The 14,720-nt window shown below is 45.6% G+C and overlaps 1 protein-coding gene across 2 annotated transcripts in view; it reads right to left on the reverse strand.

Moving 5' to 3' along the window:
* LOC124143836 (guanine nucleotide exchange protein SMCR8-like) overlaps window positions 1-14,720 on the reverse strand; it is a 53,765-nt gene that overhangs the window by 17,443 nt on the left and 21,602 nt on the right. For both annotated transcript variants that reach the window (XM_046512952.2, XM_046512951.2), the window contains 7 exons: window positions 12,324-12,390; window positions 8,591-8,691; window positions 6,078-7,141; window positions 5,247-5,319; window positions 3,244-3,308; window positions 2,081-2,243; window positions 22-151 (listed from right to left, as the gene is read on the reverse strand). In XM_046512952.2, the coding sequence (XP_046368908.2) occupies window positions 22-151; window positions 2,081-2,243; window positions 3,244-3,308; window positions 5,247-5,319; window positions 6,078-7,141; window positions 8,591-8,691; window positions 12,324-12,390 (1,663 nt within the window). The remainder of the gene's footprint in view (window positions 1-21; window positions 152-2,080; window positions 2,244-3,243; window positions 3,309-5,246; window positions 5,320-6,077; window positions 7,142-8,590; window positions 8,692-12,323; window positions 12,391-14,720) is intronic.

Consider the following 14,720-nt stretch of genomic DNA (forward strand, 5'->3'; position numbering starts at 1 on the left):
CACTGTAGAGTTGTGTGTTACCTTGACGACATTAGGAACCACAGACTCCAGTGATCGTTTCTCCGGCCGACACACACCAGCCAGCTTTGTACGGGCTAGATCTGTGAGTCTAAAGGGCTTGGATAGCCATTCTATCATAGATGGGTGTTTCCTGAAGCAACAACAGCACTTGTTACCATGGATACCGTATCTATTAACAAATGAAGAAAACTAAATAATATACCTATCGGACTGATAGATGAACGTATGGTCCCGAAGTAAAGCTATATACAGTTGAACCTTGTTGTTTTGACCCGAGCGGTACCATGTTGTAAATTTGAGATGCCTGACATGCAAGATAACGAGACAGGGTCATCCAGACAGATATCAACAACAGACATAAAATGGCACCCGGTCTTGGTATTAACAAAAACGTATCACCTATCTCTGACATATTGGAATAGTGTAATAACGTTATATATATATTTTTATTTAGTTTGCAAAGTTTCATTCCTGTAATGTCAATAGTTTCTGAGAAACCTTGTTCCCATTGAAGACACGATACATGAAGTAAAACAAGCGTATAGTTGACAAAGTCATCTATATCCCCCGCCCATTTTAACATGTTATGGTCCCAAACCAGGTAACTGACCCAACATTTCTCTTAGCCCATGTCAAAATTGCTGCAATGGAAATTCTAAAATAAACATTTCTAAAAACTCCTTAATCATGTTAATATCAAATGGCACTAGTTCAGTATGCGCTTTATATATCAGTGATATATAGACATGCAATGTTTGGCAAGGAAATATTTAACAGTTTATTTGTTATACTACTTAAGTAAACCAATCCTTTATTAAAACTTAAATCCAACTTGTTGTCATGGAAACATAAACAATAAAAATTTCTAAAAGTGCGATATATCAAAGGGCACCAGTTCAGTATATGCCTGGTAGACATGCAAAGTTTTGTAAGAAAGTATTTAACGTTTTTTGAGTTACACTCTGGAAACGAACACCACCCCTGTAGAACCTAAGTCCAACTTATTGCCATGGAAACGTGAAAAAAAAAAATTTCAAAAATTCCTAAATAGCAAGAGACACCAGTCCAGTATGTGTCTGGTAAACATGCACAGTTTTTTTTGGAAAGTATTGAATGGGTTTTGAGTTATGCTCCGGAAACAAACTCTACCCTATAGAACCTAAGTCCAACTTGTTGCAATGGAAACGTAAAAAATAAAAATTTATAAAATTCCTAAATAGCAAAAGGCACCAGTTCAGTATGTGCCTAGTGGACATGCAAAGTTTTGCACGCACGCACGCACGCACGCACGCACGCACGCACGCACGCACGCACGCACGCACGTCCGCACATAACTTTGTAAAAATGAATTTAAGACACCAATTTTAGAACACATTTGTGATCGTGACAAGTAACATCAGTGTGAAAGATTTCATTTTTCGAAATTTAATAGTTTTCGAGAAAACTTGTCCCCATTTCACGCAGTACGCAGTAAGTTGCAAAGCATGGAGCAAGGGGCATAACTCTGTAAAAAATGATTTTAAGACAGCAATTTTCAACTTAACTGAAAACGTGACCAGTAACATCAGTGGGTAAAATATCATTTTTCCATCTGTAATAGTTATTGAGAAAATTTGTCCCCATGAGAAGTGGACTGACAAAAGGAAGGATAGACGAACAAACTCGACTTCGTGGCGGGGCATAATAATGTGAACTTGTAGAACACCAAATCCTCCAACAAGCATGCTCTAAGAGCTAGTATTATTACCCCATGGATCAGTGTGCCCTCAGTTTTCATTCTCCGCTCCCTGGGGAGTGTACAGCTGCTGGAGCTGGGAATATATATATATATACCGTCCTCAGGTACATAAGAGGGGAATATCTATGTACCATTTTGACTGACACTTTTCTTAATTTTTCATATTCAAAGTATGTGACACATCGTGTGGTATAAACTTGATTAGAACCAAATATAAAACCCAGCTTCAGTGATTATGATGATTATCAGGTAAATAGTAAAGACTGAAAGGTCCATGCTTTATCACATACAAGTAACATGAACAAACAAACAGTCAGTCACCTCCGGTGGTCTGGCAGGAACAGAGCCAATGCTGTGACAATCCTGATTACCTCCCCTTCTAGTCTCGGCGAGCCGACAACAAGGACTGTTCGACCAATCAGCAAGCTGTAGAGTATGTGTTGTAGGTTGTTGCAGGAGAGTAGTACATTAACAATGCCATATCCTGAAATGGAGAGTTGTCCACTAGTACTGTTTTAGGTTGTTTTGTCTATTTGTTGTTTAATGCCACACTTAGTTATATTCCAGCTGTATGAAGGTGGGCAGCGAATTAATGATGGATATCATGCGCCATCCACGAGGTCACCTATCCTTTGGACACCAATCCTTTAGGACATCTCTTATGACTAGCATGGGCTCCTGGGAACCTATTCTAACCTGGAACCCCATGGAAGTAATGGTGAAGAATCACCAGGTTTCGGGAACATCAGCCTCAAAACTTGTGTTTCTCTGATTTTGTTTCACAATAGGAGACATAACATGGGAGGTATGACTCATTCCTTGACATGTCTGATCATGCTATCAGGATATGGTACAATGATAGACTGTCAGGTCAGTGAGAGTCAGGTGGAGAGGTACTACAGGTAGAGAGGGGTGCTGCAGGTGGAGAGAGGTACTACAGGTAGAGGGGTACTAAAGGTAGAGAGGTACTACAGGTAGAGAGAGGTACTACAGGTAGGGGGAGGTATTACAGGTAGAGAGGTACTACAGGTAGGGGGAGGTACTAAAGGTAGAGAGAGGTGCTGCAGGTAGAGGGGTACTACAGGTGGAGAGAGGTACTACAGGTAGAGAGAGGTACTACAGGTAGAGAGAGGTACTACAGGTAGAGTGGTACTACAGGAAGAGAGAGGTACTACAAGCAGAGAGGTAGTACAGGTAGAGAGGTACTACAGGTAGAGAGAGGTACTACAGGTAGAGAGAGGTACTACACGTAGAGAGGTAGTACAGGTAGAGAAGTACTACAGGTAGAGAGAGGTACTACAGGTAGAGAGAGGTACTACAGGTAGAGAGAGGTACTACAGGTAGAGAGGTAGTACAGGTAGAGAGGTACTACAGGTAGAGAGGTAGTACAGGTAGAGAGGTACTACAGGTAGAGAGGTAGTACAGGTAGAGAGGTACTACAGGTAGAGAGAGGTACTACAGGTAGGGGGAGGTCATCAACTCACCTGGCACCCCGGGTCCCAGCTTCTCCATCAGGTCCCCCAGACTGTACAACCCCGCCTTAGGTTTCCTGAGAATCAAACAAAAGCTGTTTGAGTATTTGGGATGAGGACTCCGCAGTAGGATCAGGAGCATGGAGGTCCATCAGGTCTACAGTGCTACAGCACCAGGTTACAACAAGAAACACATCAGAGAGGGAGTCCACCTGGAGGTCACCCTGCATAGGGTCTACAGTGCTACAGCACCAGGTTACAACAAGAAACACATCAGAGAGGGAGTCCACCTGGAGGTCACCCTGCATAGGGTCTACAGTGCTACAGCACCAGGTTACAACAAGAAACACATCAGAGAGGGAGTCCACCTGGAGGTCACCCTGCATAGGGTCTACAGTGCTACAGCACCAGGTTACAACAAGAAACACATCAGGGAGGGAGTCCACCTGGAGGTCACCCTGCATAGGGTCTACAGTGCTACAGCACCAGGTTACAACAAGAAACACATCAGAGAGGGAGTCCACCTGGAGGTCACCCTGCATAGGGTCTACAGTGCTACAGCACCAGGTTACAACAAGAAACACATCAGAGAGGGAGTCCACCTGGAGGTCACCCTGCATAGGGTCTACAGTGCTACAGCACCAGGTTACAACAAGAAACACATCAGGGAGGGAGTCCACCTGGAGGTCACCCTGCATAGGGTCTACAGTGCGACAACACCAGGTTACAACAAGAAACACATCAGAGAGGGAGTCCACCTGGAGGTCACCCTGCATAGGGTCTACAGTGCGACAACACCAGGTTACAACAAGAAACACATCAGAGAGGGAGTCCACCTGGAGGTCACCCTGCATAGGGTCTACAGTGCTACAACACCAGGTTACAACAAGAAACACATCAGGGAGGGAGTCCACCTGGAGGTCACCCTGCATAGGGTCTACAGTGCGACAACACCAGGTTACAACAAGAAACACATCAGGGAGGGAGTCCACCTGGAGGTCACCCTGCATAGGGTCTACAGTGCGACAACACCAGGTTACAACAAGAAACACATCAGGGAGGGAGTCCACCTGGAGGTCACCCTGCATAGGGTCTACAGTGCGACAACACCAGGTTACAACAAGAAACACATCAGAGAGGGAGTCCACCTGGAGGTCACCCTGCATAGGGTCTACAGTGCGACAACACCAGGTTACAACAAAAAACACATCAGGGAGGGAGTCCACCTGGAGGTCACCCTGCATGGACCACCATCACTCAACTCACACATCCTCACTTCCTGCAAACCGGACACAGGCGGCTTTTCCTCCCTGGAATAATGACATCCTCAGTGTCCGTACTGTCAGGCAATCTCATTAAAATCAAATCTAGGTTCTGGCTGCTGCTAAACAAAGATCTGAGGACACCCATTACGGGTCATGCCAGAACGACCTTTCGTGAACTGCTGACCACTGAAATAAGTAACAAGAAGTCAACATCAGCCAATTAGAAAGCAGCTTTCTCGAGCTTTACGGAACTGGCGACTTCCATTTCAGACCATGCTTGAAAAATATGATGACACAGTTCTCAATTAAAATTTTGAAAACTGAACAAACAAACATTCCGAAATGTCTGGTTGAGATTGTATGGCAGTGCTTCCCACATACTGTGCAATGTCTCCTTTGTTCAAATGTTTATTGCACGGAAGCGAGAGATAGGCGATAATTTTGATGGAATCAGTCGTACGGGCCCTTACTGTCGTTTGGAATACCCCGTGTTAACGTTTTCGAGGTTGCATGATTAGAAAACACATTCCGACTGTCCCTTTCACGATCTGGTAAGCGACGCTTTGATTGGTCGGGTGAAATGTCGTTCTGACGTGACCTGTAATCTGATCTGTAGTGCCTCAGATCTGATTTTAATGAGATTGTACCATCAGGTGGAATGACACAGGATCTGCTAGGTTGACCACCCAATCCTCTCATTTGGGCTTTGAACAGATTGAATGTTTTGCAGGAAGTACATGGACTACCCACCTGGACGGTGGCGTGGAGCAGGCCGATGTTGGTCCCGTGTCTTCTCCGCTGCTGGTGCTGGGCACAGTATCACCTGCAGACACACATCACAGTAACATATCACCCTCAGGGGGAGTAATATACAGAGATTATTATACGAGAACGTGTGTCATACTGATTTTACTAAATGAGTGTCAGAATTTTTATATTTCCCGAGCGACAGCAAGGGTAATACATGGATTCTTAAACAAGTTTCATAAAATCAGTATGAGACACATGTAAGTGTAATAATTTCTTTATTACCCATTATTTCTTAATCCTTTTGAGCTCTCTTTTAGAAACTGCAGTGATCACCACCGCGGCCTTAGAAAACCATAATTTGTCAAATCTTATGTCACAATAAGAGTTGCACAGGAGCAGAACGATCTCGATACCAGCTGTACGAGTTTGGTACGAGTTTGGTCCGACTTTAATACAAGGTGGCTACGAGCTGCTAAATAATTTGGCGGGAATTACACTTGTATAGTTCGTATTAGACTCGGTCAACTTGGCAATAAATTTTGCAGACGATCTTCATACGAGTTCTATACGAGCACCACAAGGTCGCCACGAGGGTACTACCAGTAGGACGAGTGTGTTACGAGTTTGTTACGAGTTTCTTAGGAGTTGGCTGGCGGCCCGACTGTTTTGAGCAGTTCCAAAACTTTCGTAGATCAGTAAAAGGTATCCCGAGTTACCCCGAGTTTAGTATGACCTCACTACGAGCTCCATACAGGTACCCCGAAGTCAGCTCAGGTCCATACTCGGGATGCAACTCGGCAAAGTATGAGAGCCCCTTTACACTGTACATACCCGAAGTGTCTTCCTGGCTGGAACCCATGTACTTGTTGGCTGACTGCAAGTCTGGCGTATTGTCCAGCGCTGAGAAACACTGCATCTCAGCCTGTTTATCTGTGTATTGCACGTACCGAGATGGAGAAATGGAACATTCGGAACACGAGGTGTCGGCACTCATTTGCCGCGACATCATCCGTTGTTGACCATAGCTTGCAGTTTGACCTTCGGTCACTGTCTCTCCGGAGTCTCCATGACCATGGTCACAACAGACACAACTCTGGTCCTTGTCCATGGCCTGGTCAGGTGGAGAAGTGACCGAGTCAGTCGGTGATAACCTCAGTGAGAGGTCAGCTGTGTCAGGTGTTGGCTCAGTGTGGGGTGGATTGGATGTGGGGGCAGGTGTCTGTGCCAAGTTGGTTGTCTGGGGAGCGGAGGCTGGGCAAGATGGGGATGCTGAGTTTGGTGTCTGAAGAGTGGCGGGCTTAGTTGGAGATGCTAGGCTTGGTGTTTGTGGAGCGGAGGGTTGAGTCGGGGATGCTGGGTTTGGTGTCTGGGGAGCGGAGGGTTGAGTTGGGGATGCTGGGTTTGGTGTCTGGGGAGCGGAGGGTTGAGTCGGGGATGCTGGGTTTGGTGTCTGAGGATAGGATGGTGGTTGGGTCGGGGATGCTAGGCTTGGTGTCTGGGGAGAGGATGGTGGTTGGGTCGGGGATGCTAGGCTTGGTGTCTGTGGAGCGGAGGGTTGAGTCGGGGAGGCTGGGTTTGGTGTCTGAGGATAGGATGGTGGTTGGGTCGGGGATGCTAGGCTTGGTGTCTGGGGAGAGGATGGTGGTTGGGTCGGGGATGCTAGGCTTGGTGTCTGTGGAGCGGATGGTGGTTGGGTCGGGGATGCTAGGCTTGGTGTCTGCGGAGCGGAGGGTGGTTGAGATGGGGATGCGGTGCTGGATGCTTCGTCTGTGTGGTAGATACTGCTGGTGGACTCGCTCTCACAACTGCTTCCTAGACGGTAGAAGGGGGACTTGGTTGGTGAGCTGATGGGGGAGGCAGGAACTGAGGGGGATTGAAATCCCTGGGAGTCAAAACTGCAATATAGAAGGCAAAGATAAGGTAATAATAACAATGATAATAACAATAATAATAATAATAATAGGATGTACCCTCTGTGCACAGGACACCATCTTAAACTACACAGTCACGTAGAAGCTGGTATGTCAACAACAAACAGTTGTAACATGCGACAGCTCCATCAGATAAAGCATGACTTCCAATTGCCCTGTGTCTTTGAACTTAGGGGCGGTCGGGTAGCCTAGTGGTTAAAGCGTTAGCTCGTCACGCCGAGGAGACCCGGGTTCAATTCCCGACGTGGGTACAATGTGTGAAGCCCATTTCTGGTGTCCCCCGCCGTGATATTGCTGGAATATTGCTAAAAGCGGCGTAAAACCATACTCACTCACTCACTCACTCTTTGAACTTAACAATCTTTAAAACCATAACACGTACATTTTTTTCCTTTTATCATGATAAAGTAATATGGATAAAACAATCTTTAAAGAATAAGAAAACATAATCATGAAAATCTTATCATCTAGTCTTTCAATCAAAAGTTTATCTCAGCATGACATAAACCACATGCAGTGATGTAAACGATTCTCCTCAGCAGGATGGAGACTTGACTTCCTCCAGCCTGTATAACCTGAGTGACAGGTCCACCACGGACCACACTGTGCAGGTCAAGCAGACGAGAGGCCCCGCTGACCACAAGATATACCAAATGTGTTGTACATCAGCAGACCACACTGACCACTAACCGTCTTGTCCATCTACAGACCACACTGTGTGGGCCAGGCAGGTGAGACATCATTGACCACTAGCTGACCACTGACAAGGTGTCCAGCAGTGTTGAGTTGAGTCAGTATCGGAACTGGTTGCAGTCTACTATACAGTGTAAGGATTAGTGGTAACGTCCAAGGGAGAAGAGGCACACACAAAACAGGTAGGGATTTCAACATTTCTGTTTTGTGGTGGAAGAAAATGGTAAATATATTTAAGGCTAAAAAAAAAGAGTATTAGTTCTCAAGCATTGGTTTTTGTGTGTGGGCAGGCGGTGTTTTTTATTTTTGGTTGTAACCAAATTTTGTTAGCAAAACTTTCGGCAAAATCATGTTGATCTTAAGTATTGTAGCATTTCACTGCCGGGGTCATGTGTTCGAGATGCGGAATATCTAAAGATTCATATATTTTTTTTTAAATGGAAATAAAAAAGAAACATGCAGAAAGCTTGATGTGTATTATTATATTAGCGCTGTAAGATGTACATTTTCAGCCCCATGCTCTCAGATTTAACATTCTAATGTGATGTTAAATTTTGACCATTAAGTAAACTTTACATAAAAAATTCTTACCTCTGAACAAGTATTGCTTGTACACAATTTGACGACCTAACTCATTCGTACATCTAATAATTCGAGTAAGTAATGATGTTTCTATGGCTCTGTAAAGATGTTAACATAAGATAGCTATGTAGCAATTACCTGACATGTCCATCAGCCGATCCCACAGACATGATATCACCATCTTCATCTTGAAGAGAGACAAAGGACCCGACTGACTTGAAGCTATCTAGTGTGTCACTCTGAAAGATAAAAGATACATCAGTTGGTGGAGATCTCAATTCATAAAGATAGGCATCTTCCTGAGGCAAGAGAGTTAACTGAATATAAAAGTCCTGTTTCCACCCTTGCCGATATAGGCTGGTTTTATGGAGTTACATTTTGGCTGGACTAATGACTCTATGCATAGTCCAATCAAAATCATGCAAAGAAATCAAAATCGTAAACTGTCATGCAGATTTCGGTCAATTGCAGGATTTGCAAAGCATGTGCATCCCCAACTTGTTGTCAACAGATGTTTTCCAAATCTTTTCATGTCCGTAATCAAGCTGCTCACGTGATTTGATGCACTTCGCGATGTAAGACTCGTTTTATCACAATATAGATCTTGATAATCTATCAGATCATCTTGACAGGGTGCCGCCATTTTGTTTGAAGCAAATGCAAGTGATATGAGAGGTGGAATCTGATTGGTCCATAGAAGAGGCTTAGAAGGGACAAAACTTGTAATAGCTACTGGTGGCGCTTCGATCAAGTCCAGGAATTTCAACCAAGTTCGACAAGGGTGGAAACTGGACTTTTAAAGTGAGTTAACTCCCTTGTTCGGGATGATACAGATAGGTGAGCCTGGAAGCTTCTAAATCCGGTCACATCTGGTAGAAGACATAATGTGTATGTGTGCACTCTGCGACTTTAGCCACTAGTCCAAAGCCACTAGTCCAAAGCCCTAGTCCAAAAACATTCTGTTTGGTCCAGTGAGCTCAGCTATTGATCATCCATTCAATCACACCGAAATCTAATGAAAATGACTAAATAGAGTCAAATGATTTTGACACAGACTGTGATATTCCAGCTATATGAAGGCAGTATGTAAATAATCAAACCTGGACCAGGCAATCCAGTGATTGATATTATGAGCATTGATCCACGCCATGGGGTACGAAGACACAGAAGCAACCAAGTCCCCGAGCCTGACCACCAATGCATTTGGTCGCCTCTTACAACCAGCATCAGTTGTTGGGACACATTCTAAGCGAGAATCCCCATCGGGGAAAAAACACATAATGTCAAAACATAATTCTGACCATGGACAGAGAGAGAGATGGTGCATCTGAAGTACACACTGTATCGTGTGGGATCCCAGGGCCAAACAAGGTTCTTTCACTTCCATGATTCCTACAATCACAGTTCCATATCTTACTTGTGCCAGGATCTGCTGATTGTGGGTTCGAATCCTAAAATCACCCTGACTTGGATCCTTGGTCTGTCAGCACCAGACCCATGTGGGTAGGCGCCACCAAAGAGGTAGATGCCTACAACTTCATCCTACAAGCGGACAAGCCAAGACAGCACCCAAATACTGTTCAAAGCAGCACCAAACCCATCTCACTCACTCAGTCCTGCTGACATTAGAGTGAGTGAGTGAGTTTGGTTTTACGCCGCTTTTAGCAATATTCCAGCAATATCACTGCGGGGGACACCAGAAATGGGCTTCACACATTGTACCCATGTCGGGAATCGAACCCGGGTCTTCGGCGTGACGAGCGAACGCTTTAACCACTAGGCTACCCGACCGCCCCTGCTGACATTAGAACTACTTTAGATGTAGATATGTTACCATAGTAACACTGTTACCATAGCAGCCATAGCAAATGCACTAAGTTGCTGCAATTGACAAAGCTGTTATGTAATAAAAGTATTAACCATAGTTACTAAGGGTTCAATCCCATTGTACCTACATCCCATTGTACCTACATCCCATCGTGCCTACATCCAAATGTGCCTACATCCCATGGTACCCACATACCATTGTGCCTACATCCCATTGTACCTACATCCCATTGTACCTACATACCATTGTACCCACAACCCATTGTACCTACATCCCATTGTACCTACATCCCATCGTGCCTACATCCCATTGTACCTACATCCAATTGTACCTACATCCCATTGTACCTACATACCATTGTACCTACATACCATTGTACCTACATCCCATTGTACCTACATCCCATTGTACCTACATCCCATTGTACCTACATCCCATCGTGCCTACATCCCATTGTACCTACATCCAATTGTACCCACATCCCATTGTACCTACATACCATTGTACCTACATCCCATTGTACCTACATCCCATTGTACCTACATCCCATTGTACCTACATACCATTGTACCTACATCCCATCGTGCCTACATACCATTGTACCTACATCCCATTGTACCTACATACCATTGTACCTACATCCCATTGTACCTACATCCCATTGTACCTACATCCCATTGTACCTACATCCCATTGTACCTACATCCCATTGTACCTACATACCATTGTACCTACATCCCATTGTACCTACATCCCATTGTACCTACATCCCTGTGTACCCACATACCATTGTGCCTGCATCCCATTGTACCCACATCCCATTGTACCAACAACCCATTGTACCCACATCCCATTGTACCCACATCCCAATGTACCTACATCCCATTGTACCCACAACCCATTGTACCTACATACCATTGTACCTACATACCATTGTACCTACATCCCATTGTACCTACATCCCATTGTACCTACATACCATTGTACCTACATCCCATTGTACCTACATACCATTGTACCTACATACCATTGTACCTACATCCCATTGTACCCACATCCCATTGTACCCATATCCCATTGTACCTACATCCCATTGTACCTACATACCATTGTACCTACATACCATTGTACCTACATCCCATTGTACCCACATCCCATTGTACCCATATCCCATTGTACCTACATCCAATTGTACCTACACTAACTAATGTAGGCACATTGGGAACTCAGGTTCATCCCTTTTTATGGCGGAACCATTATCATTTGACTTATTATTTTTTATAATTTCCCATTGTGCCTACATTGTCTCTTTGTCCCAGTATGGACGAGTTTATCTCATATCACAGGTGAAACAGGTCACAGTCATGTTCACTCGTGCTTCACTTTCTGAACATGAGACGTATCATTTCAGGATTTAGCTTTTGGCACATGAACATTCATCACCTCTGGCCCTTTTTTGTAACCTGCAAGAAGACTTATCTCCCTATCGATGAATGTTATGTGCGAAAATATGACAAACCAATCAGACGGTATGACTTCAAATACTGCATCCAAAGAATCCCTCAGGAATAATTTTTAAATTTACATATGTCTTGTGTAGCAGTGCGTGGTGTCCTAAGATGACATCCTTAACTTGTCAGCTTGCTGACGAGGTTAACCTCTTTGGTCATGTGGACAAGGTGTCCGACCTCAGATGAGAAGGTCCGTGGTTCAAATCCCATAACGGGACTCGGAAATTTTATGGCTGCATTTAAGTATACTCAACATACAGCTAAATGTGTTCAAACATGCTGTATAATACCGTAAGTCTAGATGTGTTTTAATCTGGAAAATATATATATGGGGAAAATATACCTGCATCATTATGCAACGGGTGGACAATTCTTTCAGCTATGCTCATTTGCGCTTAGACCGAACCCAGTAGCAAAAAATGGCCACGAGAGGGGCACGAGTCGATATTTGGCTTGTCCTGGTCACTTGGTCACGAATACACAATGGAACTGAAGGCACACTGGAAAGAAACCTTACTAAGTTCATACGTACCGAAGGCCACCTCTTCATGATGTCTGAGCCGGGAGTAGACAGACTGGACGACATGTCTAAACCACGCCTGAAACACAAACATGATAACTGTCATTGCCCTTATGAAACAAAACACAGTCATTTGAAGTTAAAGAAGAGTATATAAAATTTGAAAATTGAGACCATAGTAAAACATGCTCATCAAAGTGTTGAAACATCTTATATGTTTAGGCAGTCATGGATTAATGAACATTTGCTGCTACTCCACAGCAGTAGGAGAGAAACTAGTGCATGGTTGGTGACAGAACAGTTGGGAGCTGTAGATAGGTGGAGAGGCCAGTGTATGTTTGTAGTTGTAGGCACAATGGTTTAAAGAGATTGCTTTTCCACTTTGGTTGTAGACAGTGAATGTAAGCAGTCATCACAGATGGCTCAAAATATTGTCAGCTGCGGTAGATCTCCCAATAGTTATGCCTGGTTCTGGATCCCACACTATCTGTCTAGGGATGATAGGTTCGATCCCCGGACATCTAGGGATGATAGGTCCGATCCCCCGACATCTGGGGCTGATAGGTCGGATCCCCCGACATCAAGGGTCTGATAGGTCAGATCCCCCGACATCTTGGGCTGATAGGTTGGATCCCCCGTCATCTAGGGACAATAGGTAGGATCCCCCGACATCTAGGGATGATAGGTAGGATCCCCCGACATCTGGGACTGATAGGTCGGATTCACCGACATCTTGGGCTGACAGGTCAGAACCTTTGACATCTAGGGCTGACAGGTCAGAACCTTTGACATCTAGGGCTGATAGGTCGGATGCCCTGACATCAAGGGTCTGATAGGTCGGATGCCCTGACATCTAGGGCTGATAGGTCGGATCCCCCGACATCTAGGGCTGATAGGTCGGATCCCCTGACATCTAGGGCTGATAGGTCAGATCCCCCGACATCTAGGGCTGATAGGTCGGATCCCCCGACATCTAGGGCTGATAGGTCGGATCCCCCGACATCTAGGGCTGATAGGTCGGATCCCCCGACATCTAGGGCTGATAGGTCGGATCCCCCGACATCAAGGGTCTGATAGGTCGGATGCCCCGACATCTAGGGCTGATAGGTCGGATCCCCCGACATCTAGGGCTGATAGGTCGGATCCCCTGACATCAAGGGTCTGATAGGTCGGATGCCCTGACATCTAGGGCTGATAGGTCGGATCCCCTGACATCTAGGGCTGATAGGTCAGATCCCCAAACATCTAAGGTTGATAGGTCAGGTCCTCTGACATCTAGGGCTGATAGGTCGGATCCCCGGACATCTAGGGCTGATAGGTCGGATCCCCGGACATCTAGGGCTGATAGGTCGGATCCCCTGACATCTGGGGCTGATAGGTCGGATCCCCCGACATCTAGGGCTGATAGGTCGGATCCCCCGACATCAAGGGTCTGATAGGTCGGATGCCTTGACATCTAGGGCTGATAGGTCGGATCCCCGGACATCTAGGGCTGATAGGTCGGATCCCCTGACATCTAGGGCTGATAGGTCAGATCCCCCAACATCTAAGGTTGATAGGTCAGGTCCTCTGACATCTAGGGCTGATAGGTCGGATCCCCCGACATCTAGGGTTGATAGGTCCGATCCCCCGACATCTGGGGCTGATAGGTCGGATCCCCTGACATCTAGGGCTGACAGGTCAGAACCTTTGACATCTAGGGATGATAGGTCAGATCTCCCAACATCTAAGGTTGATAGGTCAGGTCCTCCGACATCTAGGGCTGATAGGTCGGATCCCCCGACATCAAGGGTCTGATAGGTCAGATCCCTCGACATCTAGGGCTGAAAGGTCGGATCCCCGACATCTAGGGCTGATAGGTCAGATCCCCCAACATCTAGGGATGATAGGTCAGATCCCTTGACATCTAGGGCTGATAGGTCGGATCCCCCGACATCTTGGGTGGATAGGTCAGATCCCCCGACAACTAGGGCTGATAGGTCGGATCTTCCGACATCTAGGGTTGATAGGTCAGATCCCCCGACATCTAAGGTTGATAGGTCAGGTCCTCCGACATCTAGGTCTGATAGGTCAGAATCCCCGACACCTAAGGTTGATAGGTCAGGTCCTCCGACATCTAGGACTGATAGGTCGGATCGACATCTAGGGCTAGTGCATGGTTGGTGACAGAACAGTTGGGAGCTGTGGATATGTGGAGAGGCCAGTGTATGTTTGTAGTTGTAGGCACAATGGTTTAAAGAGATTGCTTTTCCACTTTGGTTGTAGACAATGAATGTAAGCAGTCATCACAGATGGCTCAAAATATTGTCAGCTGCGGTAGATCTCCCAATAGTTATGCCTGGTTCTGGATCCCACACTATCTGTCTAGGGATGATAGGTTCGATCCCTGCACATCTAGGGATGATAGGT

This window comes from Haliotis rufescens, unplaced genomic scaffold, assembly GCF_023055435.1.
Source record: "Haliotis rufescens isolate VD_foot unplaced genomic scaffold, xgHalRufe1.0.p SCAF_5, whole genome shotgun sequence".
In the NCBI taxonomy this organism is placed as follows: Eukaryota; Metazoa; Mollusca; class Gastropoda; order Lepetellida; family Haliotidae; genus Haliotis; species Haliotis rufescens.